This window comes from Salmo salar, chromosome 14, assembly GCF_965601325.2.
Source record: "Salmo salar chromosome 14, fSalSal1, whole genome shotgun sequence".
NCBI lineage: Eukaryota > Metazoa > Chordata > Actinopteri > Salmoniformes > Salmonidae > Salmo > Salmo salar.
Genome location: NC_138304.1, coordinates 31,415,308 through 31,441,849, shown reverse-complemented (window position 1 = coordinate 31,441,849; position 26,542 = coordinate 31,415,308). Strand labels below are relative to the sequence as shown.

Genomic DNA, 26,542 nt, shown 5'->3' with positions numbered 1-26,542 from the left:
AGGTTAACCATTTAGAGTGTTAAACTGCACAATCAGTCCTCTCTACAACATCACCAATACTACAGTTGTCGACATTGGAACAACTGTGTCTTTAATATACAAATACATCATTTCAGATGAGTTTAACTCTGGGTAGAGGTTGTCATCATAACTTGCTTTCTGATCGTAGGGCACCGGGTCAGCTAAGTCGGGTACTAGTTTTATTTTCCCATGCCTGCATATTTGCAAAATGTGTCAATTGACATCCCAGGCTTCAATTAAAGAACAATCAAGACAATTACAAACTGGTGTGTAACCAGACTGCATATAAACAGTTCTTGATATTCACTTCAAATGAGAAGTTAACTCTCAGGGAAAACAACAATTACTTACTCTATTCCTTAGATAATTGATGTTATGGAGAATCAACAGCAATATGTAAGTTTAAATCTGTATATGTTTTGTCTCCAACCAAATATGTCTCTGGAAAAACTAGAGTTTGAATAGAAAGTATGCAAAATAAAATGGTTGGTGCTGTTGTGTGCTATTGAAATGATCTGAGATTTTGCTAGCTTCTGAGTCTTCACAAAAAATACAAGAGTTCTATATACAGTTAAAGTTGGAAGTTTACATACACCTTAGCAAAATACATTTAAACTCAGTTTTTCACAACTCCTGACAATTAATCCTAGTAAAAAATCCCTGTCTTAGGTCAGTTAGGATCACCACTTTATTTTAAGAATGTGAAATGTCAGAATAATAGTAGAGAGAATTATTTATTTCAGCTTTAATTTCTTTCATCACATTCCCAGTGGGTTAGAAGTTTACATACACTCAATTAGTATTTGGTAGCATTGCCTTTAAATTGTTTAACTTGGGTCAAACGTTTTGGGTAGCTTTCCACAAGCTTCCCACAGTAAGTTAGGTGAATTTTGGCCCATTCCTCCTGACAGAGCTGGTGTAACTGAGTCAGGTTTGTAGGCCTCCTTGCTCACGCACACTTTTTCAGTTCTGCCCACACATTATCCATAGGATTGAGGTCAGGGCTTTGTGATGGCCACTCCAATACCTTGACTTTGTTGTCCTTAAGCCATTTTGCCACAACTTTGGAGGTATGCTTGGGGTCATTGTCCATTTGGAAGACCCATTTGCGACAAAGATTTAACTTCCTGACTGATGCTTTGTGATGTTTCTTCAATATATCCACGTCATTTTCCTGCCTCATGATACCATCTATTTTGTGAAGTGCTCCAGTCCCTCCTGCAGCAAAGCACCCCCACAACATGATGCTGCCACCCCCGTTCTTCACAGTTGGGATGGTCTTCTTCGGCTTGCAAGCCTCCCCCTTTTTCCTCCAAACATAACGATGGTCATTATGCCCAAAAGGTTCTAGCTTTGTTTCATCAGACCAGAGGACATTTCTCAAAAAAGTTCGATCTTTGTCCCCATGTGCAGTTGCAAACCGTAGTCTGGCTTTTTTTATGGCGGTTTTGGAGCAGTGGCTTCTTCCTTGCTGAGTGGCCTTTCAGGTTATGTCGATATAGGACTCGTTTTACAGTGGATATACATACTTTGTACCTGTTTCCTGCAGCATCTTCACAAGGTCCTTTGCTGTTGTTCTGGGATTGATTTGCACTTTTCACACCAAAGTATGTTCATCTCTAGGAGATAGATTGCGTCTCCTTCCTGAGCGGTATGATGGCTGCGTGGTCCCATGGTGTTTATACTTGCGTACTATTGTTTGTACAGATGAACGTGGTACCCTCAGGCTTTTGGAAATTGCTCCCAAGGATGAACCAGACGTGTGGAGTCTACAATTATTTTTCTGAGGTCTTGACTGATTTCTTTTGATTTCGCCAAGATGTTTAGCAAAGAGGCACTGAGTTTGAAGGTAGGCCTTGAAATACATCCACTGGTACACTTCCATTTGACTCAAATTATGTCAATTAGCCTCTCAGAGGCTTCTAAAGCCATGGCATGATTTTCTGGAATTTTCCAAGCTGTTTAAAGGCACTGTCAACTTAGTGTATGTAAACTTCTGACCCACTGGAATTGTGATACAGTGAAATAATCTGTCTGTAAACAATAGTTGGAGAAATTACTTGTGTCATGCACAAGGTAGTTGTCCTATCCGACTTGCCAAAACTATAGTTTGTTAACAAGACATTTGTGGAGTGGTAGAAAAACAAGTTTTAATGACTCCAACCTAAGTGTATGTAAACTTCCGACTTCAACTGTATTCTATCTAGCCCTGTAAAGTTAATCAGATTCACTTGATATACAGTGCCTTGCAAAAGTATTCATCCCCCTTGGTGTTTGTAATTTTGTTGCATTACAATCTGTAATTTAAATAGATTTTTATTTGGATTTCATGTAATGGACATACACAAAATAGTCCAAATTAGGGAAATTAAAATAATGACTTGTTTCCAAAAAATTGAAAAGTGGTGCATGCATGTGTATTCACCCCTCTTTGCTATGATGCCCCTAAATAAGATCTGGTGCAACCAATTACCTTCAAAAGTCACATAATTAGATAAATAAAGTCCACCAGTGTGCAATCTAATTGTCACATGATCTCAGCATGTAATACACCTGTTCTGAAAGGCCCCAGAGTCTGCAACACCACTAAGCAAGTGGCACCATGAAGACCAAAGAGCTCTCCAAATAGGTCAGGAACACATTTGTGGAGAAGTACAGATCAGGGTTGGGTTATAAAAAATATCAAAAACTTTCAACATCCCATGGAGCACCATTAAATCCATTGTTAAAAAATTGAAAGAATATGGCACCACAACAAACCTGCCAAGAGAGGGCTGCCCACCAAAACTCACAGACCAGGAAAGTCGGGCATTAATCAGAGATGCAACAAAGACACCAAAGATAACCCTGAAGGAGCTGCAAAGCTCCACTGCGGAGATTGGAGTATCTGTCCATAGGACCACATTAAGCAGTACACTCCACAAAGCTGGGCTTTACGGAAGAGTGGCCAGAAAAAATACATTGCTTAATTAAGAAAAAAATAAGAAAAGACGTTTGGTGTTCGCCAAAAGGCATATGGGAGACTCCCCAAACATATGGAAGAAGGTACTCTGGTCAGATGAGACTAAAATTGAGCTTTTTTGCCATCAAGGAAAACGCTATGTCTGGCACAAACCCAACACCTCTCATCACCCTGAGAATACCATCCCCACAGTGAAGCATGGTGGTGGCAGCATCATGCTGTGTGGATGTTTTTCATTGGCAGGGACTGGAAACTGGTCAGAATTGAAGGAATGATGGATGGTGCTAAATTGAAGGAAACCTCTTTCAGTCTTCCAGAGTTTTGAGACTGGGACAGAGGTTCACCTACCAGTTCGACAATCACCCTAAGCATACTGCTAAAGCAACACTCAAGTGTTTTAAGGGGAAACATTTAAATGTCTTGGAATGGCTTAGTCAAAGCCCAGACCTCCATCCAATTGAGAATCTGTGGTATGACTTAAAGATTGCTGTACACCAGCGGAACCCATCCAACTTGAAGGAGCTGGAGCAGTTTGCCTTGAAGAATGGGCAAAGATCCCAGTGGCTAGATGTGCCAAGCTGATAGAGACATACCCCAAGAGACTTGCAGCTGTAATTGCTGCAAAAAGTGGTGATAGATTTTTTTTTTGGGGGGGTGAATAGTTATTGACGCTCAAGTTTCTGTTTTAGTGTCTTAGTTCTTGTTTGTTTCAAAATATAAAAATATTTTGCATCTTCAAAGTGGTAGGCATGTGTAAATCAAATTATACAAACCCCCCCAAAAAATCCATTTTAATTCCAGGTTGTAAGGCAACAAAATAGGAGGGTGTGAATACTTTCGCAAGCCACTGTATTTACTAAAACTAACGATACAGCAGCTAGAACCTATCCAGGAAGAGGAAGAGGAGGAGGAGGAGAAGGATGAGGAGGAAGAGAAAATAGAGCAGGAGGTGGTGGATGATCAGGAGGAAGAGTCTCCACTAAAGGTGTGGAGGCCAAGCCGGCAGTCCCGTTCTCTGGACCAGAGTAGTGCTGCACAGGTGGAGATCTACAATCTCTCTGTACCATATCCAAATATCACCCAGGCCACAAGTGACCTTGGGGAGGAGATTACCCCAACAGGGTTTACACTCCCTAGGAAACATAGAGCAAAGGCTGATGGTGAAGAGGATTTAGTTCATCTGGAAGTAGAGGTAACCCACTTGGGCACAGATGTCAATTCAACGCCTATTCCTATTCCATTTTTGTTCAACATAATTTCATTGAAATGATGTGGAAACAACGTTGATTTAACCAGTATGTGCCCAGCCTGTTCTCCCAACTCATCTTCTTACTTTTTATTTTTGTTGATGTTTAATGCAAGTATTTACATTTCAGCCCCAGCTAACCATCAACAGAAGAGTGAAACAAACATCTCGTACAAGGAGGAGACTCTCCTGGTCATCGTCAGATGAAGAGCTACCAACACCACAACGACCACAGAAGAGGAGATGGAAGGACGAGCTACCACCACCACAGAAGAAAGGAGGGGCTAGGGGACGGAGAAAGGTGCCAACTGCAGTGAGTATCAATAATACGCCTGTAGTCATGATGGTCTGGACAAACAAAATACATGTACATTACCAGTCAAAGGTTTGGACACACCTACTCAATCAAGAGTTTTCCTTTTTTCCTTTTTTACTATTTTCTACATTGTATAATAATAGTGAAGACATCAAAACTATGTAATAACACATATGGAATCATATAGTAACCAAAAAAGTGTTTAAAAAATAAAGATATTTAATATTTTAGATTCTTCAAAGTAGCCACCCTTTTCCTTGATGACAGCTTTGCACACTCTTGGCATTCTCTCAGTTAGCTTCATGAGGAAGTCACCAGGAATGCATTTCAATTAACAGGTTTGCCCTGTTAAAAGTTAATTTGTGGAATTTCTTTCCTCCTTAATGCGTTTGAGCCAATCAGTTGTGTTGTGACAAGGTAGGGGTGGTATACAGAAGATAGCCCTATTTGGTAAAAGACCAAGTCCATATTATGGCAAGTACAGATCAAATAAGCAAAGAGAAACGACAGTCCATCATTACTTTAAGACAAGAAGGTCAGTCAATCCGGAACAGTTCAAGAACTTTGAAAGTTTCTTCAAGTGCAGTCACAAAAACCATCAAGCACTATGATGAAACTGGCTCTCATGAGGACTGACACAGGAAAGGAAGACCAGAGTTACCAGAGTTACCTCTGCTGCAGAGGGTAAGTTCATTAGAGTTACCAGCCTCAGGAAATTGCAGCCCAAATAAATACTTCACAGAGTTCAAGTAACAGACACATCTCAACATCAACTATTCAGAGGAGACTGCATGAATCAGGCCTTCATGGTTGAATTTCTGCAAAGAAACCACTACTAAAGGACACCAATAATAAGAAGAGATGTGCTTGGGCCAAGAAACACGAGCAATGCCATTAGACTGGTGGAATTCTGTCCTTTGGTCTGATGAGTCAAAATGTTTGGTTCCAACCGCCGTGTCTTTGTGAGACGCAGAGTAGGTGAACGGATGCTCTCCGTATGTGTGGTTCCCACCGTGAAGCATGGAGGAGGAGGTGTGATGGTGTGGGGGTGATTTATTTAGAATTCTAGGCCCACTTAACCAGCATGGCTACCACAGCATTCTGCAGCGATACGCCATCCCATTTGGTTTGCGCTTAGCAATCCTTATGAAGCTGGTTGAGAGAATCCCAAGAGTGTGCAATGATGTCATCAAGGCAAAGGGTGGCTATATTTTGATTTGTTTAACACTTTATTTGGTTACTATATGATTCCATATGTGTGTGTTCTACAATGTAGAAAATAGTACAACTAAAGAAAAAACGTTGAATGAGTTGCTGTTTCCAAACTTTTGACTGGTACTGCACATCAAAAGTGCATTCAATTATAGTGATCAAACACACATTTTGACCATTTTGTCCATGATACTCTCTTCACTATATCCCTATAGGAGAATTTTTTCCCACAATGGCTGGTGAATTTGATGCACAACATTGAGGAGGCTACAACACATGAGCTGGTTGTTGAGTAGGCTTGCAACATGACTAAAGGGCATCCAATAAATCATTGCAAGATGATACATACTGTGTGTCACTAAAGCATACAATGCAAGAGAAATACATGTGTCTGATTCATGAATAAAGGTTATCTGGACGTTATCCAGGGTACACCTCCAATGTACCAATTGTGTTTACCAGGGCCAGCATTTCATCAGACTGGGAAAATAACAGGGTCGTTCGATAAAATGAGTCCCTTTTGGGTAGTGTAATAAGTCTGTAAAAATATTCCGATAGTAAGAGCATACTAAGTGCAAAATAAAGTAACAGGGTTGACGATTTCATCTTAAATCAGCCATAAATTCCCTTATGAAAGGATGAATGGAAGCTTGTGTGTGCAACAGTGAGCGGCAATTGAATGCAAGCTTAAAAAAAAAATGTTATTGTTAAAATAATTCTAGCCTGTCTATCTATGGGTAGACTTAGCGGAGTTGCCAAAAACCGGACACATACATTTTTTAGGGATACAGCTAATTCCACCCAGCTTCCTTTTCCGCTGAAAAAAGAATGTATGACCTCCGCTCAGGCATTTTCTTTTACGTCTGATACTTTAGGTTAATCTATCGGTAACAGGGTTTACATGTTAGAAGTCACAGAGGGACATGCCAAAGTACAGAATTTTGGCACTTTAGCAAGTCTGATTTATTGAATTTTACATGTGGTCTATATTAAAGGGCACTTCATTTAATATAACATGCTTTTTAAATGCAATTTTGGTGCAGTTTCTTCTTAAAATATCAAAGGGATGTAAAAGGAACTAATTTCGTGGAATGACCCAACAACCTTTCACTATCCACATATGACAAGGTAGTTTCAGTTGGTGTCTCAAGACACTGACTAATAGTCCAGTCATTGAACAAAGTCACCATGCTTCATCATGCGATGAAAACCATGAGGTATCATAGAGGCACAGAGACAGTGTGTGTGTGTCAAGGTATGGGGGAGGGGTGTAGAGGTGTTCAGTGTTAACCGTAGATAAAGTGTGATTAACTAATACTACACCAGGAAGTGACCAATTAAAAAAGACATTCTCCAGACAAACATATTATGGTCGCATGGTTATGTAACTGATGGGATGATCATGTTTATGTGCCCTGCAGATGACCCCTAAGTCCACCACATGGGCTGAACAACACATACGGTTTTTGAAAGTAGAGTAGAATCAAGTCATATCCAGTTCATGACTGACCTATAACTTCTGACCCTTAGGTAAGTCATGTACCGAAGGATGAATCTCAATGCACAACTTAACATCAATCCATTATTAGTTTGTCCCCCACATCATACAGTATGAACGATCGAGGGGTCAAAACCAAAAAAACAACTCATTGATTTTGCAATGTTTTCCAACATCACCTTGTACAATCACTCCTCGTCCCAGAGTAAATATTGACGACAGGGCAGGCAGGCAGCTTCAGTGAACCCCAGTTCAGATCTACACACTCTACCAGAGGTCAACCCACCCAATACAGTTAATGCTGCTCCTGCGCTGTCTATCCAAAATGTTTAATATCTGGAGTCACTGGTTCAAACATTAACCTCCCTGAGGGTCAGAGCTCTGTATAAATACTGCAACTCCTTTGTTCTGAGAATTCAGTTCAGAAAGAAAGAAGGAAACCTATAGATGCCTATCTACAGTATATTGTGCTTGTCATAAGTACTTGAGGACTAAGCAAAAACTACACTTGAAGATTAAAGACTGCACTTGAAGATTAATATCTACACATGACTGTAGATTTTAGTTTCTTTCTACACCTGAAGATTCGAGATGCTCAGATTATATGAGAAGTTGACCCTGCTGGCAGCAATGTCATTGTCCCTCCTGACCTCTCTGGCCCAGTCTTCCCCTGTGGTGGGCCCGGAGCCTATTCGCTGTGCCCCCTGTACCCAGGAGAAACTGGATGAATGCCCGGCCATCTCCCCAGACTGCAAGCAGGTTCTAAGGGAGCCAGGCTGTGGCTGCTGCTTGGCATGTGCCCTGGAGAAGGGGGCCTCCTGTGGGGTATACACAGCCCACTGTGCTCAGGGGTTAAAATGCAGCCCAAGACCTGGGGATCCCAGACCCCTCCACTCCCTCACCAGAGGACAGGCCATCTGCACTGAGGACCAGGGACAAGGTAGACTCAGCTTTCTGTCCTTATGTTTTTGTTTTTCATTCATTGATTCCTTCCTTCAGCTATTACTTACTTATAAAGATGTTGGACAATCTACAAATTAAACCTTTTTTGACAACATAATCAAAAAGATATAATCTTAACTTGTGTAAAACATGGTATACTTACTCCACAGAGGAAGTAGAGGGGGTGCCAGACCACAGCTCCCTAACCTACTTCCTGGGACTCAACACCCCCTTTGACACCAAAAATGAGGGGGCTCAGGAGAGCATCAAGGCCAAGGTCAACACCATCCGCAAGAAACTGGTGGAACAGGTATGCACAGTTTTCAATCTGAAGCAGGGCTGCCACTTTGGTTTTAGAAGTGGGGGGGGGGACATAACCAGGTGGGGAGTCAGGGGGTCCTCCCCAGATTTTTGGTGGCCATCTAAAGCTAATTTCCTGCATTTTTACACAATCTAATCTATAACAAAAAGTAAGCAAACATGCCCACAGTCATCAAGCTAGGTAAGAGATCCTTATTAAATATGTTTATGTGGTTAATAAGACAGAACTAGATCAAAGGTAATTCAATAATAAATATTGTGTTACACCTTTAACCAATAGCCTAACAAATGAACGACTCTTGAAAAATACTTTTGATTGTCTTTGTTAAGACATCAACTATATCAAATTTCAGCCAGCACAAGCTGCCACCCCGACCAATCTAGTCAATAACTCAACTCTTTCCCAACACAATTTCCTTCTCAGGTCACACCTTTAATTTTGTTTAATTCCCAACGGGAAAGGTTTGGAAACAAAACAAAAAAAACGACATACACCTCAAATATACATTAACACACAGAAACAGCAAATCCTCCATATAATTAATCTCATAGGACTAATAGTACTGTAGAGCTCTTTTTATTTGCACACCATATAGCTGGGTTGCCCGGTCCTGTTCCTAGGGGTCCATCACCCTGCAGCGCCCCAACCCAACACACCCACTGAACTTTAGGATCTTAGTGAAATATTCCTAATTGGTTTTGGGTGTATTAGGAGTGACACCCCACAGGACGGCAGACCCCAGGGCTAGGACTGAGCAGCCCAGGAACTAGGGATTGCCAAAATAGATATCTCCCCTGAAGTGGGCATCTTTTCAATACAGACTCCTTTAGTCGTACTGTATTCCATATAAGGCATCCAGACCTTATAAAAGTTGCCCATTATGCCCTTAATCTTGTAATAAATAAAATCTAGTGATACATAACTTGACATTGTGGGAGGATAACCAACCTTCCAATTAATGGCAATTATTTTCTTAGCCAGTGTACAGTACATGCATGGATACCGTTTTTCAGATAAGTCTCCGGTATCAACAGTGAGAAGGGAGAATCTGTAGTCATACTGAAACAAAAGAACATACTCTTTACTAAAATTCAGCCATGCAGCCTTCACAAGCCCATAACATATGCAAATATGTCCCCTTGTGTTTTTTAAACCTCCAGAAGAGGAATGACATTTCTGAGTGCATCTAATTCAGTTTCACTGGCATATAGTATGTTCTATGGATGGTCTTAAACTGCAATCATTTATGTCTGAGATGATATGAACATGACAAGCATTCAAACATATCTGTATCCATTCATCATCATCAATAGCTTCTACCAGATCCTCCTCGCATTTTACTTTTACATGTTTTGTGACATCAGGAAAAGCCTCTATCAACCCTTGAAACAGTTTGGAAATCAACTTTGGAGGTTTGTCAGACAGACTTAAAATAGCATCTGGCTTGTCCAGTGTTTGCTACACAGAGAGAATGAATTGTTGTATCTGGAAAAATTCACCTCACCTCTGTCACAGACTGGTCTTCCCTGGCTGTCTGACTCTGAGACCCCTGTAACCATCTGATCCTGCTAAAATGAGGCATGACAAATAATTACCTTAGTGTATTATATTATATATATAATATATATTATATATATTATCCAAGAATATAATCAATGGTTCAATAATTGAAATGACTATTATTCCCAGACTGTAGCTTTAAGTTTCAGCTGCTGTCCTGTAGCTACTGTAAGTCTAGCCATCAATTGAAGATGGAACTTTGTATCATTCACTGATATTGTTAATATACTGCAAAATTCACCTGAGCTCCGTAGACTGGTCTTCCCTGGCTGTCTGACCCTGCTGGGACCCATGTCACCATCTGATCCTGCTAAGACATGATGAGCATAGTGTTGTGTACTGACTGCACTAGAGGGCTGCATTCCCGTGGGATTCCTGCAGGAACTGCAGTTCCTGACTGAGATCATTGCGGTGCTGTCAGCATTTCTCATGCTGCGGGCAGGGGTCAGAATTAAAATAGTTTTGTTGTCGCACAGATTATTTGGAAACGGTCCTCTTTCTGCTTTGTATGAGTTAGCCTACCTATTGTATTAAAAGCACATGTTTTTCGCATTATTCACACTCTGCTGCTTCAACTTCAGTAGTCTACCCCTCCTAGTTGGGCGTGACAGTTCAAGTGCGCCTAGTTAGTGTGGTCTCATTGAAATAGACTAGGCTGCCTACATGGGCAGAGAATCCCATGGCAGTGAATATTAAATTTACTTAAATACAATTAGACTGTAGTTTACTTCAGTGTCTGTAAATAAATATTGATAATGGAAAGAAGTGGAGGCGTTCAACCAACGTGTGTCTAACGTACAATCCATTTTTTTTTTTATTATTATTGAAAAGGAAAAGGCATAACATGCACATAGGCTAAGTGGTGAGCTAGCGTTGAACCTTTTCATTTATAATAAGTATTGATTACCCATTTATTTGTCTCTGCCAGCAAATGTTCCTCCTAAATGGTAGGCTATGTCCTATAGGCCTATGCAAAATGTAGCAAGTGCCACTCATCATTCTTGCTGCTTCCAGTTCAGTAGCCACACATGCGAAATCAGGTGCACGTGTAGTCTCAATTAAATAGAGTAGGCTGTAGTCTATGCATGGGCAGGGGGGCAGTTACATTTACTTACTAAATAGACCTATGATTAGAAATAGGCCTAAATATTGATCACCCAACTCTGCTCTCTTCAAACTACATCTAGCAAATTGGCTGACATAGCCTAGTAATACAATATAAGGGCCATGTGAGAATCTTTGGTAATTTAACCTATTTCTTAAGTTATTTTTGTACATTTGATATTTCCTATAGGGTGCAAAATTGCTGGGACCATGGCTGACAAGTGAGCTGCATCACATACACCTAAAATAACATAGCTGGACTGTGGTTGGGTTTGGGACCAGTTCTTGCAGTAGTGGGTGGGAGTCGGACAGAAAGCAAGCAGGTGCGGGAGCGGGACGAAGAAATCAGTCCTGCGCAGACCTCTACTGTGCACCATGACAGTAAAGCATATAATGTTAGATCCGTTTATTACTATGCCAGTGTGAAAAGTAGGGAATTGGCTAGGGAAACTAACATTACATTGCCATACTGACTAATAAAAGTCATATTGCACTGAAAAAAACGTCAGAATATCAATATTCTATCGTTTGGCCGATGGCTTCATCGTTTGATTGAGGCAAAAAGAATAGCTAACGTTCAACAACCTTTGGACAGCTCTCTCTAATGGTACATCAACTGGCGATAGCTAGCCAAGTTAAATTACTTCTGAAACGGGACAAAACAAAGGCTACAAAACATTTCCATACAAACAACAGCTGTTACATAATAATAATAGCCACCTCATATCGTTGTCTGACAGAACTGGAGGCTAGAGCTGACCTGGCTGTGGTAACTAGCATAGCTTATTCACTCACCTCAGTCGAGACGGGATGAAACATTATCTATTGTTACATGTCAGTTACAATACTAGCTCAGCACTGCAAATTAACACTAGTAAAAAAAAATCTGTTAAGTTAAACAGCAGTTACCTTACCTAAATAGTAGCCAGTTTCTGCTCTGCTTGCTTTTACAACTCGGTGAAAGAGCGCAACACATACACAATGAACTATACTCAACTCTCTCAAGCTGGTCCAGCCAGCCTTCCAGAAGCTTTGCCTTCACACAGCCTGTCAGCCCGCTCTGTGGTGTCCACGAGGTCCTAAATCCAGCAGGCTGAACACTCCAAACATCCTACCCGACCGCTCGGAGGCGTCCGCATGGTCCTAAAGCACACTGCCGGTTTTTGTATCACATTGCAATGATAAAACTGGGGGTGACAAAAATGCCATTTCAAAATGTGTGGGGGCGTGGACATAACCGTAATGTGATTCAGACTGTAATGGTTGAACAGGTGGGCACAACTTACATATGCATCAAGCTTCTGATCTGGAATCAGTACTCCCCATCTGCATGTAATCTTATTCATTGTGATCTAAAAGGCTAAACTCCCTCACAAAAAAATTTGGAGTATTGAAACAGCAGTAAAAGTGCAGCAACTGCAGTCGACTGTGATATTTTGGACGCAGTAATTGCTGAATAACTGCAGTGTAATGCAATTAAACTGCAGTTAGACTGCACTTTTACTGTAGTAAAAAAAAAAAACACTTGTATATTGAACACATTATTTGCAGCATACTGCAGTTATACTGCACTCTGACTGCAATCTTTTTTCGTAAGGGCTGATCCTAAATCAGGTGCTTTATACGGCCCGGACTTCTTCTTCAGCTGTAGTTTAGTGGAGAGAACCTAATTTAGAGTTCAAGTCAATTTAGCTCTTAGCCACCAGAGGAAGCTGTTGCCATTTTAACTAAAACTACCCAGCCTCAATGAAAAAATGTTATTCCCTTGAGATGAAATTTGCTTTGCATTTTACCACATCAGGATTTAATGTTCTTAGTCAGATATAACAACTTAGTAAAGGACCAAAAGGCTCCTTAACAGCTTCTACCCCCAAGCCATAAGACTGAACATTTAATCAAATAGCCACCTGGACTATTTATATTGTCCACCCCCCCCCCCCATTTGTTTTTACACTGCTGCTACTCCGTTTATTATCTATGCATAGTCACTTAACCCCTACCTACATGTACAAATTACCTCAACTAACCTCTGTACCCCTGCACAGTGACTCGGTACCGGTGTCCCCTATTTATAGCCTCGTTATTGTTACTATATTGTGTTACTTTTTATTACTTTTTACTTTGCTTTATTTGTTAAATATTTTCTTAACTCTTTCTTGAACTGCATTGTTGGTTAAGGGCTTGTAAGTAAGCATTTCACGGTAAGGTATACACCTGTTGTATTCGGTGCATGTGACTAATAGAGTTTGATTTGATTTCATAATGTATTCTATGTCCATCTTGCTGTGTTTATTATACAGTATGTATTGTATCAGATGTTGACTGTTCTCTTTGTCTAATCCCCAGGGTCCCTGCCACATTGAGCTGCATGCAGCTCTGGACAAGATAACCAGCTCTCAGCAGGAACTAGGAGAGAAGTTCACCAACTTCTACCTACCCAACTGTGACAAACATGGCTTCTACAAGGCCAAGCAGGTAAGGCATACCACCAGAGCTGTAGGTTTGTTTAGCAATAGCATTAGCTCATTAGTGGTTGATAGTAGGACCAGGGATTGTTCTTGTGATCTGACCAGGAATCATTTATCAATGCAATGAAGTTGATCCATGTAACTGAATATATTGCCCCCTCTTCTGTTGTGTTCTAGTGTGAGTCGTCTCTGGTGGGACCCCCTGCCAGGTGTTGGTGTGTGTTCTCCTGGAATGGGAAGAAGATTCCGGGGTCCAATTATCTACTAGGAGGCTTAGAGTGCCAGCTGGAGCTCACTCACTAAATCATGGACACTCTGACCCACATTCACAGGCACATGCAGGCACACGTATTGACAAATATACAGAGTCTTTTTTACTCCGCTTAAACACACATATAGGTGCCCTCAAACCTACACACATCCACATCATATATACTGGCTTTCTTTTACAAACACGTACAAATACACACTCATTCAAATAAGCACACATTTTTTTATGTAATTACTCTTTAATTTATTTACGTGACGTATCACACCTTATTTATTCAAAACGTGTATGTGCTTACTAGTATGAACCATTTGTAATTTTTAGATTATTTATGTTTCCTATTTTCTAATTGTAAATAGGGCAACAGTGTATGCATTTGTGTTTCTGACTAAATAACTCCATCTCTGAAGACCACAGGTCTCCAGCTCTGCCAAACCCAGTTCAGGGTCTTCAGAATCTGTTTTTGATTCATTCAACCAGGTGGACCCGTGAACAGTAAATGAAACAACACAGCCATTCATTCATTCAACATGTTGACAGTTTCGGAAGGTATTCTCATTGACATTTCCTCAATGGGTATCGGGGAAATACTTAAAGTTCCACAAGTATGCATCTGGTGGCCAGGCACAAACATATCACTGCTCATCCAAGCCCCTGTTTGGTTTTGGGGGAGTTTTTCTGTCTTCATCTACCTCTACTGGTCTGTGCAGGTCTTCTGGTTTAGCAGATGTTTTTTGGGACAGTTCTTTCTCTCAACTTTCTGCACGTACACCACCCTCATGTGAGGTAATTGTTTCATTTGTCTGAAAGGAAGTTCTCTTTTGTTTGATGAAATGTCTGTATTTATTATATGTCAAACTATTCCTGACAGCAAGTCAGAAATATGTTATGAGATATGCTGCTATTACTTTTTGTTTGGTTTGTTACAAATCATTTATAGCCTATGTTAGTTACTCTGTAATTTTGTGCTTCCAATAAACACATTAACCTCAATGTTTGTGTTTAGAGCATGTTTCTGTAGCATAGGACATATTAAGACACGGCAAGTTTGGAGAGAGTTGAATGAAGACACCAGTGACTTCATTAAATTAAGTATTTATTTGTGAGGAAACGTGTAACAGAGGTTCTTGTATATCCCCTGGCTTTAACCCCGAGGTTGTGGGAACACTTGGTTCTCAACAAATTATGAGAAAAGACTCCTGGGTAAAGTCTAGAAGGGTACCCTATTCCCTCTAGTGCGCTACTATTGACCTGGTCAAAAGTAGTGCACTACATAGGGAACAGGGTACAATTTTGGACACAACCCTGGTGGGAATTAAAAACATTTCCAGAGCTAGCAACATGCAGGGTTACTTCTGCATCAAGCCTTAACAGAACCTCTAGTGGCAATAGTTATGAGGGATATCAAGTTATAATTGTGAACTAAAAGTATTCAGAATCTCAGCATCATCAATAAGGATCATGGACATTTTGAAATGTTAAGTATATTCAGACATCACACTTACAAAAGTAAATCACATAGCCATGGAAGCTGGTGTCAACTTTACTGCATTTATTTGTTAAAAATACACTTTTTTGATACAAGCATACAGAATATTGACCTTTAACCAAGGCACAGCTAAATGGTGAAAAGGAATCTCTGAAAAGAGAAAAACGTGCCAAGCGTCACGTCTGGAGGAAAACTGGCACCATCTCTACGGTGAAGAATGGTGGTGGTGGCAGCATCATGTTGTGGGGATGTTTTTCAGCGTCAGGGACTGGGAGAGACTAGTCAGGATTGAAGGAAAGATAAGCAAAGTACAGAGAGGTCCTTGATGAGAACCTGCTCCAGAGCACTCAGGACCTCAGACTGGGGCGAAGGTTCACCTTCCATCAGGACAACGACCCTAAGAACAGCCAAGACAACACAGGAGCAACTTCGGGATGTCACTGAATGTCCTTGACTAGCCCAGCCAGAGCCCGGACTTGAACCCGATTGAACATCTCTGGAGAGACCTGAAAATAGCTGTGCAGCGACGCTCCCCATCGAACCTGACAGAGTTTGAGAGGATCTGGAAAGAATGGGAGAAACTCTCCAAACACAGGTGTGCCAAGCTTGTAGCGTCATACCCAAGAATACTCAAGGCTGTAATCGCTGCCAAAGGTGCTTCAACAAAGTACTGATTAAAGGGTCTGAATACTTACGTAAATGTCATATTTCAGTTTTTTACTTTTTATAAATTTGCTAAAATAAAAATAAAAACTGTTTTAGCTTTATCATTATGGGGTATTGTGTGTAGATTGATGACAGGGAAAAAACTATTTAATACATTTTAGAATAAGACTGTAACGTAACAAAATGTGGAAAAAGTCAAGTGGTCTGAACATTTTCCGAATGCACTGTATGTTCCACTGGTGGAAGTATAGGGAATGTACTTACATGAAGATGTATATGAGTTGCATAGGGAAGATGAGAACAATATCCAGCTTTATAGTCAACTCCCTTAAAGGGTCCTGAGGAAAGGGCAGGGATGCTGCAGTGAGATACAGGTTGGACTAAAAGCTGATGTATGTATCCTCTGGCACAAAGTGGGAAGGCGTTTTATGACATTGTACTGTACTGTGCCACAGGGTGGTCACACACCAGCGGTTACACAGATAGACACACTTGTATTTTTTACACACACACACACACACACACACACACACACACACACACACACACACACACACACGCACACACACGCACAAATACATACAGTAACATATCAAACATACAAAATTACTGTATATGAGTCTCTGTCATCAAGTCTGTAATCATCAAGGCTAGCCCTCTGTAATGGAATTAATTATCTAATTTGTCCTTATTAGAAGTACTGCCCTCTGTCTATGGAGAATCCATCCACACACTGCTTACAGTGCATAGGAGCAGCACATAGCATTGGAGGATGTGTGTTGGACACAAGGAGTGTGATTGGATGAGTCCTCTTCTCAAGCCACTCCTCCAGCCCTGCCTTCCATACGGTCCTGTTGGCCGAAGTATCATCAATGCCAGCCAACACGTCCAGGCCCAGCCATTTTGGACCCTTTTGGATCCCAATATCTTCATAGTTTTTCTGTGTGTTCATGGCTCCCTTTTCTTTCTCTCCGCCTCTCTCTCTCTCTCTCTCTGGTTCCTTCTTGCCGCTCAGGTCTTATTGGCTCTCAGAGTTGTAGCATTGGGTGTCTCCTCTCTCCTTCCCGTTGAAACTTGGCAATGGCTGCCCATACTTGTCAACACACCAGCAAAACCCTCGCTTTCTGCCCTTGGATGGACGGCACTGTGTGTGTGAGGGAGAGGGAGAGAGAGAAAGGGGGAGAGAGAAACAGAGAGTTACAGAGACCGAGGGAGAGAGCGAGAGAGCAAGAAAGAGTTACAGAGAGAGAGGGAGAGATTAACAGCGAGAGAGTTACAGAGAGAGAGTTACAGAGAGAGAGATTTACAACAAGAGAGTTACAGAGAGAGAGGGAGAGAGTTACAGTGAGAGAGTTACAGAGAGAAAGTTACAAAGGGAGAGAGTTACAGCAAGATAGTTAAAGAGAGAGAGGGAGATAGTTACAGCGAGAGAGTTACAGAGAGAAAGTTACAGAGAGAGAGAGCGTTACAGAGAGAAAGCTACAGAGAGAGAGTTGCAGAGAGAGAGGGAGAGAGCAAGAAAGATTTACACAGAGAGAGTTAGAGAGAGAAGGAGATAGTTACAGCAAGAGCGTTACAGAGAGAAAGTTACAGGGAGAGAGTTACAGAGTTACAACAAGAGAGTTAAAGAGAGAGAGAGAGTTACAGAGAGAGAGGGAGAGAGAGTTACAGCAAGAAAGTTACAGAGAGAGAGGGAGAGTTACAGGGAGAGGGTTATGTCGAGAGAGGGAGAGAGTTACAGTGAGAGAGGGATGGAGTTACAGAGAGAAAGTTACAGAGAGAGAGGGAGAGAGAGACTTACATGGAGAGAAAGTACAATAAAAAGATTTAGGCTTGTACAGTACATAATTACCAATAGTCATCTAGCACAATGGCCATCTAAAATGACTTGAGGAAGTGGGACATGAAATGGTTAAGGACATTAACGTCCATTTTGTGCTGAAGACCTGAGGAGACTTGGCCATGGGATGCATGCTGGTGGTATTTTCAGCTGCTTTTACGGTCTACCTCCAGTTCCACACACATATAGAGAGCTTTAAGATAAACAGAAACCTGGTCAAATATTTGCTTAGGCCCGTTTGTGAACAACTGAGACCCAATATCTATTTTCAGTGAGCTGGTGGCCAGTACAAATCATCTGTTGCTGATTATACCCCAAAGCTCCAAATTATGGGTACTACAAATGACTTACAGAGTCTCCGGAGCAACCCAAGGGCTGTTATTTTACTGCCAATTTGACTAAAGGTCAGAGTCCTCTCTAGTAAAACATGCAGGCATTAATTTGAAGGGCAAAGGAAGGCGAACAAATGGCGTCGCTCTCTAAAAGAGTTCATCAGAATGGAAGTCAGTCCTTTCTCTGCTTGATATTACATGTGTCTAGGTATCTGACCCCAGAGACCATAGCATAGGCTCAACCCTGTAAGAGCGATGTGGTACCGTAGAGTTTATGTAATGGACTGTCCAGTCAAAATATGACTATCTTGTCTACTGTAACTTAACTCTCTAATATTGGCACCCATTATCATGTTATTTCCCTTCTCCGAACAAATTATGTTTTATTATAATTTCATCTATATGACCAATCAAGTAGCATAATTTGATTAAAGTACACATGCTGAGAGCTTAAGTCACATTTTCAGGAAAAAGTCATTAAAAAGTTGAAACATTGGAGTCAAAGAATAACTCCACTAAATAGTAGCTTGGGAATCTAATAAAAGTAATAAAAAGAAGACAAAACCTGGAAAAATGCATTTAAAAGCTGCATTAAAAGCTCTTTTAAATGCACCTCTCATGCATAATCGCTTTACCATTTCCACCATCTAACTCCACATGCTTTACTTCCTCCTCCAAACTATGTATACGTTTATAGTTAATAAGACATGTTGGGTCTGAGACTCATGGGAACCGCAGAAGTAAACTCCCAGACATTAAATGTCTGCCATTCCCTCCCTGCCTGCCATCCCTGAGGAGACACAAACGTACATTTTATATAAACAAAGACAATGAGCCTGGCGTTTTGGTATAGCTGGTTATGAGATGATTGCAGGTCAAACAGAAGCACGTCCATTAGGCAGGAGACTCAGTGCTGTGGCATGTAATAGAAATGTTGCTTTGTTTTTGGTGGGTGCCGTGATGGCGCTGGTGGACTAAGTGCCTCCATATGAACGCGTCAGGGACACTCATTTATTATAAACCTATTGTGGGCGGACCAGGACCACGCAAATGTTTGAAATGGCTGAAGATTCTATTTTCGGCACTGCTTTTTCAAAAGTCTGGCAATTATGGGGAGCGAGCAGCGGGTGCCGGCGGCCACCTTGACGTCTGTCTCCCTGGGAGGGTTCACGTTAAATGGCCGCTGTTTGAGCCGCGCTGGGTGCTTGCTGGGGTCTGTGGTTCCATGTCTCCAGAGCCAACCCCAAATGGTGTGGCTGAGAAGTGATGAGGCTCTAAGAACTAGTGAAGCAGATCTGGAGGAATGGATCTGCTCCAGATATGAATCTAGTACGCATGATGAGCCACTGACATTACAATCTTCATTGATGAAGAAAGGGTAAGTGGGAAGATTATGTTCAATGGGGGTGACTTTCCTGGCCTTTATAACACTGTTCAAATAGGTGGGTCTGGTATCTGGGCTCGTGTTCCTTGGTGGAAGCATGGCTTTGACACATTCGGGTAATGCCAAGGAGCGTGGGGGACTGACTCATAAAATGGCATCTTTATCCCTACGGTGTGTTTGTAGGATTTCCTTACCTGTTTTTTTTTGTAGAAGCCCTTATTGTCACAGTTTGGGATGTGGAAGCCTCTGGGGTTGAGGATGTCTGTGATCTTCAGTCCTTTAAGGACACTCTCCATCTCTCTAAGACAGGGACCCTAAACACACACAGACTATAATGACCCATATTACCTCTTCCAATCCAAAGCACTCTGTCTATTACATACAGCTCAAATAATGTATTTATCCTATTCGAACAGTGAAACTAACAGAAGCCACAAAAGTGTGCTTACTTGGTACAGTGTAATTCAATCTCTAGGAACAATGGAGCCGGAGAAGAAGGCTGACGTTTTACGTGTCCCCAACCGATTGTGTTATTTTGTTCATTTATTTGCGTTGTTTGTAACTTATTTTTTAACTTACTTTGTACATAATGTTGCCGCTACCATCTCTTATGACCGAAAGTAACTTCTGGACATCAGGACTGAGATTACTCACCATGGACTGGCAGAATCCTTTTTTTCCTTTAACGAGTCTGATGAGGCCGACGCAAACGATATACTGCTTTCTCGGGAACAGGCCCAGATCCCCGTGATTTGCGTGAAGAAAAAGGGGCCAGAGGGCGGTCTGCCTTCTGAGAATTCGTAGGTGATCGAATAAACCCCCACTTCCTTCCATTCTACTAGCAAACGTGCAATCTTTGGAGAATAAAATCGATGACCTACGCGGAAGATTAAACTACCAACGGGACATTCAAAACTGTAATATCTTATTCTTCACGGAGTCGTGGCTGAACGGTGACACTATCAACATACTGTTTGATAGCTGGTTATACGCTGTACCGGCAGGATAGAACAGCGCCGTCTGGTAAGACAAGGGGTGGCAGATTATGTATGTTTGTAAATAACAGCTGGTGCACGATATCTAAGTCTCAAGCTATTGCTCGCCTGAGGTAGAGTATTTCATGATAAGCTGTAGACCACACTATCTACCTAGACAGTTTCCATATGTATTTTGTGTAGCTGTTTACATACCACCACAGATTGAGGCTGGCACTAAGACAGCATTGAATGAGCTGTATTCCACCATAAGCAAACAAGAAAATGCTCACCCAGAGGCGGCGCTCCTAGTACCCGGGGACTTTAATGCAGGGAAACATAAATCCACATTTCTATCAGCATGGTAAATGTGCAACCAGAGAGAAAAGAAACTCTTGACCACCTTTACTCCACACACAGAGACGCATACAAAGCTCTCCCTCGCCCTCCATTTGGCAAATCTGACCATAATTCTATCCGCCTGATTCCTGCTTACAAGTAAAAATTAAAGCAGGACGCACCAGTGACTAGATCAATGAAAAAGTTGTCAGATGAAGCAGATGCTAAGCTACAGGACTGTTTTGCTAGCACGGACTGGAATATGTTCTGGGATTCCTCCGATGGCATTGAGGAGTACACCACATTAGTCATTGGCTTCATCAATAAATGCATCGATGACGTCGTCCCCACAGTGACCAACCAGAAGCCATGGATTACAGGCAACATCCGCACTGAGCTAAAGGCAAGAGCTGCCGCTTTCAAGGAGCGGGACTCTAACACGGAAGCTTATAAGAAATCCCGCTATGCCCTCCGACGAACCATTAAACAGGCAAAGTGTCAATCCCAGAAACCCTAGACCCACTCCAATTTGCATACCGCCCCAACAGATGATGCAATATCTATTGCACTCCACACTGCCCTTTCCCGCCTGGACAAAAGGAACATCTATGTGAGAATGCTATTCATTGACTACAGCTCAGCGTTCAACACCATAGTACCCTCAAAGCTCATCAATAAGCTAGGTGGTAAGGGTAGGTACAGTAACAACACATCCGCCACGCTGATCTTCAACACAGGGGCCCCTCTGGGGTGCATGCTAAGTCCCCTCCTGTACTCCCTGTTCACTTATGACTGCACAGCCAGGCATGACCCCAATGCCATCCTTAAGTTTGCAGATGACACAACAGTGGTAGCCCTGATCACCGACAACTATGAGACAGCCTATAGGGAGGAGGTCAGAGACCTGGCCGTGTGGTGCCAGGACAACCTCTCCCTCAACGTGATTAAGACAAAGGAGATGATTGTGGACTACAGGAAAAAGAGGGCCGAGCACGCCTCCATTCTCATCGACAGGGCTATAGTGGAGCAGGTTGAGAGCATCAAGTTCCTTGGTGTCCACATCACCAACAAACTAACATGGTCCAAGCACACCAAGATAGTTGTGAAGAGGGCACGACAAAACGTATTCCTCCTCAGGAGACTGAAAAGATTTGGCATGGGTCCTCAGATCCTCAAAAGGTTCTACAGCAGCACCATCGAGAGCATCCTGACTGGTTGCATCACTGCCTGGTATGGCAACTACTTGGCCTCTGACCGCAAGGCACTACAGAGGGTAGTGCGAACGGCCCAGTACATCACTGGGCCAAGCTTCCTGCCATCCAGGACCTCTATACCGGGCGGTGTCAGAGGAAGGCCCCAAAAATTGTCAAAGACTCCAGCCACCCTAGTCATAGACTGTTCACTCTGCTACCGCACGGCAAGCGGTACAGGAGCACCAAGTCCAGGTCCAAGAGGCTTCTAAACAGCTTCTACCCCCAAGTCATAAGTCTCCTGAACATCTAATCAAATGGCTACCCAGACTATCTGCACTGCAGACAGGGATACTATCATTAGCATTAGGCTACACCAAGCTCCATCTGTAGCCTAACGCACTACCGCACTACCCTTCAGTAGTACCCAAACAATGTTGGTACTAGGGATAAGAAGAAAGAGAGGCAACTAATAGGAAATGAATTCACCTTGTGAGGGCTTACACTTTGCTGAAAGCTGTTTAGAAACTAGCTAACACTTTACACAAAGGGCCAGGGCCAGGGGATAAGGTCCATTCAAAGAGGTCTTAGAAAGGAGCCGACAGGCCTTATCCTCAAGTCCAGCTCCAGTCTCTGATCAAAGCAAATCAAGGCAGAGTTATTTTCTTGTGCTGCACTCGTTTCTCTGCCACCGGGCCAAAGATAGGATAAAAAAACTGAAAGAGGAGGGAGGAGGGCGAGTCCAAACAGGCACACGCAAAGGGCCAATCCATCATCAACTTGCTCTGAGACTCGGCGCTCCCCTCCAGACCGCCACCGCTCCCCTCCGTTCCCCCAGGAGGCATGCGGACGCCTTGCTGCAAAACAACAGGTTACCCAGAGGCAGAGCTACTGTACCCAATCACCGCCATGCCAATTTACCGCCACCACGCCACCGCCAGCCGTCAGTACCCATACCCAGAACATTTCATCACCCGCAGACGGACGGAGAAAAACACCAAAACACAGAGAAAACGGGGAGGAAAGAGGGAGAGAGGAGGAGAAGGGAGGAGAAAAACACCAAAACACAGAGCGAAGAAGGAGGAAGAGGAGAACATTTTCTGAAAGACTGTTCCTAGAGAAAGGAAAACAGTGGACCTGGTACTCACATACTCTGGCTCCTGCTTGGATTCCAGGGAGAAGTTTTGTTGGTCTGTGCTGTGAGCTCCAGGGAGTTCCTCCATTTTATAGCTCCGGGCCCTCTTCAGCTGCTCCCTGTGGATGACCACTGCCTTGACAGGGTGGAGGAGAGATGGGTGGTGGGGGAGTCTGGGGGGGCCTACAGGAGGTCTGCTGGTGCTGAAAAGGGCTTGGGGGGCTTGGATCACTGGGGCGGTGGTGTTTTGCTCCTCCTCCTGAGTACCATCCACATTCTCTGCCAAAAGTTATTTTGGGGCAATTATTTTCATTCCCAAAATTACATAATTATTTTAAGTATTATACATTATAAGTATAATATTTAGTATAATAATACTAATGGGTATATGTTTGGATCATGTGAATCATGTGAATGGTCTATCTGTGCTGGTTCGGGTGGGGGTTTTTCACTCGAAGTTCATCCAAGCTAATAATAGTTGCACATTAATTACTGATGAAGAGAGGAGGGTAGAGAGATCAGATGACATTACAAAATTACAAAATGTAAATTAGTTTTGATTTACAATTGGAAACCACAGTGTAGTTTGAAATAAATATTGACATCTGTCAAATAATTCCAGACTCATTCAATCAATAATCTTCATGAAACCCTTGTATCACAGAACCCCAGTTGTATCACACAGTCCCAGTTGTATCACAGAACCCCAGTTTATCACACAGTCCCAGTTGTATCACACAGTCCCAGTTGTATCACAGAACCCCAGTTTATCACACAGTCCCAGTTGTATCACACAGTCCCAGTTGTATCACACAGTCCCGGTTGTATCACAGAACCCCAGTTGTATCACACAGTCCCAGTTGTATCACAGAACCCCAGTTGTATCACACAGTCCCAGTTGTATGACACAGTCCCAGTTGTATCACATAACCCCAGTTGTATCACACAGTCCCAGTTGTATCACACAGTCCCAGTTGTATCACACAGTCCCAGTTTATCACACAGTCCCAGTTGTATCACACAGTCCCAGTTTATCACACAGTCCCAGTTGTATCACACAGTCCCAGTTGTATCACACAGTCCCAGTTTATCACACAGTCCCAGTTGTATCACACAGTCCCAGTTGTATCACACAGTACCAGTTGTATCACACAGTCCCAGTTTATCACACAGTCCCAGTTGTATCACACAGTCCCAGTTTATCACACAGTCCCAGTTGTATCACACAGTCCCAGTTGTATCACACAGTCCCAGTTTATCACACAGTCCCAGTTGTATCACACAGTCCCAGTTTATCACACAGTCCCAGTTGTATCACACAGTCCCAGTTTATCACACAGTCCCAGTTTATCACACAGTCCCAGTTGTATCACACAGTCCCAGTTTATCACACAGTCCCAGTTCATCACACAGTCCCAGTTGTATCACACAGTCCCAGTTGTATCACACAGTCCCAGTTTATCACACAGTCCCAGTTGTATCACACAGTCCCAGTTTAATCACACAGTCCCAGTTTAATCACACAGTCCCAGTTGTATCACACAGTCCCAGTTGTATCACAGAACCCCAGTTTATCACACAGTCCCAGTTGTATCACACAGTCCCAGTTGTATCACAGAACCCCAGTTTATCACACAGTCCCAGTTGTATCACACAGTCCCAGTTGTATCACACAGTCCCAGTTGTATCACACAGTCCCAGTTGTATCACACAGTCCCAGTTTATCACACAGTCCCAGTTGTATCACACAGTCCCAGTTGTATCACACAGTCCCATTTATCACACAGTCCCAGTTGTATCACACAGTCCCAGTTTATCACACAGTCCCAGTTGTATCACACAGTCCCAGTTTATCACACAGTCCCAGTTTATCACACAGTCCCAGTTCTATCACACAGTCCCAGTTTATCACACAGTCCCAGTTTATCACACAGTCCCAGTTGTATCACACAGTCCCAGTTTATCACACAGTCCCAGTTGTATCACACAGTCCCAGTTTAATCACACAGTCCCAGTTTAATCACACAGTCCCAGTTGTATCACACAGTCCCAGTTGTATCACACAGTCCCAGTTGTATCACACAGTCCCAGTTTTATCACACAGTCCCAGTTGTATCACACAGTCCCAGTTGTATCACACAGTCCCAGTTTTATCACACAGTCCCAGTTGTATCACACAGTCCCAGTTTTATCACACAGTCCCAGTTGTATCACACAGTCCCAGTTGTATCACACAGTCCCAGTTGTATCACACAGTCCCAGTTAGAAAATTGATGAAAGAATCATAGAGAGGAATACAGCAAAATTACAGGGTCAAACATCGATATCAACCAGATCATGAGTTAAAACCATTATATCAATAATTCAAATTGCAAAAGACCATTCTTGCTGTGGAATTCACCATAATAAAAACAGACAGTATAATTGTGTCCATCCAATTGTGTCAATATTGGATATATTACGCACAGGCTGGCTTCATCTAACCGGATAGCTCAAGGTGATAAATTATACTTTAGGCTACCTTGCATGCAGATGTTTGATGACAAGCAAAGTTATCTATATTTTTACAGGCGACATTATTATAACAATATAATATTCCGTTGGCAAACCATGCGTAAAAACATTTCCAAACTGCGTCATCATCTTGGCCTTTACCTTGTATCTCATTGACGGCAGGTAAAGCAGCGGTGGATCTTTTAATGGTCGCAATCGCACACTGTCCTCGTCCCTCCAGCAGAGCTTGGAGAGGTTTCGTCTCGCCGGGCTGCAGCTGGCATGTCATCCCGGAGCCACATCTCCCCGTGTACACCCCGCACGGCTGTCCAAATGCCAGCGCGCAAGTCATGCAGCACCCGCAGCCAGTTTCGCGAACTCTCTCGGTGCAGTCCTTGGGCAACGGCTTGCACAGGAGCCGGGCTCCAGCATCACAAGGTTCACACCGGATAACCGGCCCTACCGCGGCTGATCTCCGCGTAATCAATGCCAGAACAACTGTCATCCAAAGTGTACGATAACAGGTCTCCATTGTAATGATTTCGGGTAGGTCGTGGTGCGTATTGTCCTAAATTTAACTCTGCTGTTGATGCGTACCTAATTCACATGAAGCCACTTTAGACAAAACGTCTCAATATATAGAGCCATCCACTGCAATGTCACACCCCCTCAAATGAGTTGCCTGTGTGTGGGATTGCTTTAAAGGGGGAATCAGCAGTTGCTACATACATGTTTGTACATACATTAATATGCACCCAATAATATCACTTTTAAATGCCTC

The 26,542-nt window shown here is 42.6% G+C and overlaps 2 protein-coding genes and 1 non-coding gene across 3 annotated transcripts; 2 read left to right on the top strand and 1 right to left on the bottom strand.

The window, feature by feature from the left end:
• Positions 1-317: 317 nt before the first annotated feature.
• LOC106569280 (uncharacterized) lies at positions 318-4,497 on the top strand. The gene is made up of 3 exons (XR_014380274.1): positions 318-417; positions 3,858-4,175; positions 4,360-4,497. It is a non-coding gene; the product is annotated as an uncharacterized LOC106569280 (transcript).
• Positions 4,498-7,846: 3,349 nt separating this feature from the next.
• Positions 7,847-13,945, top strand: igfbp-1b1 (IGF binding protein 1; the record flags this gene model as incomplete). Its single annotated transcript, NM_001123624.1, is given in 4 exon segments — positions 7,847-8,195; positions 8,368-8,507; positions 13,530-13,658; positions 13,829-13,945. Coding segments are annotated over 4 exon segments (735 nt in total), but the record flags the coding sequence as incomplete, so codon positions are not given.
• A 3,147-nt stretch (positions 13,946-17,092) lies between these two features.
• On the bottom strand, positions 17,093-26,293 carry igfbp-3b1 (insulin-like growth factor binding protein 3 paralog B1). Its single transcript, NM_001279167.1, is given in 4 exon segments — positions 17,093-17,218; positions 19,825-19,944; positions 23,282-23,547; positions 25,924-26,293. Coding segments are annotated over 4 exon segments (882 nt in total).
• Between the last annotated feature and the right edge of the window lie 249 nt (positions 26,294-26,542).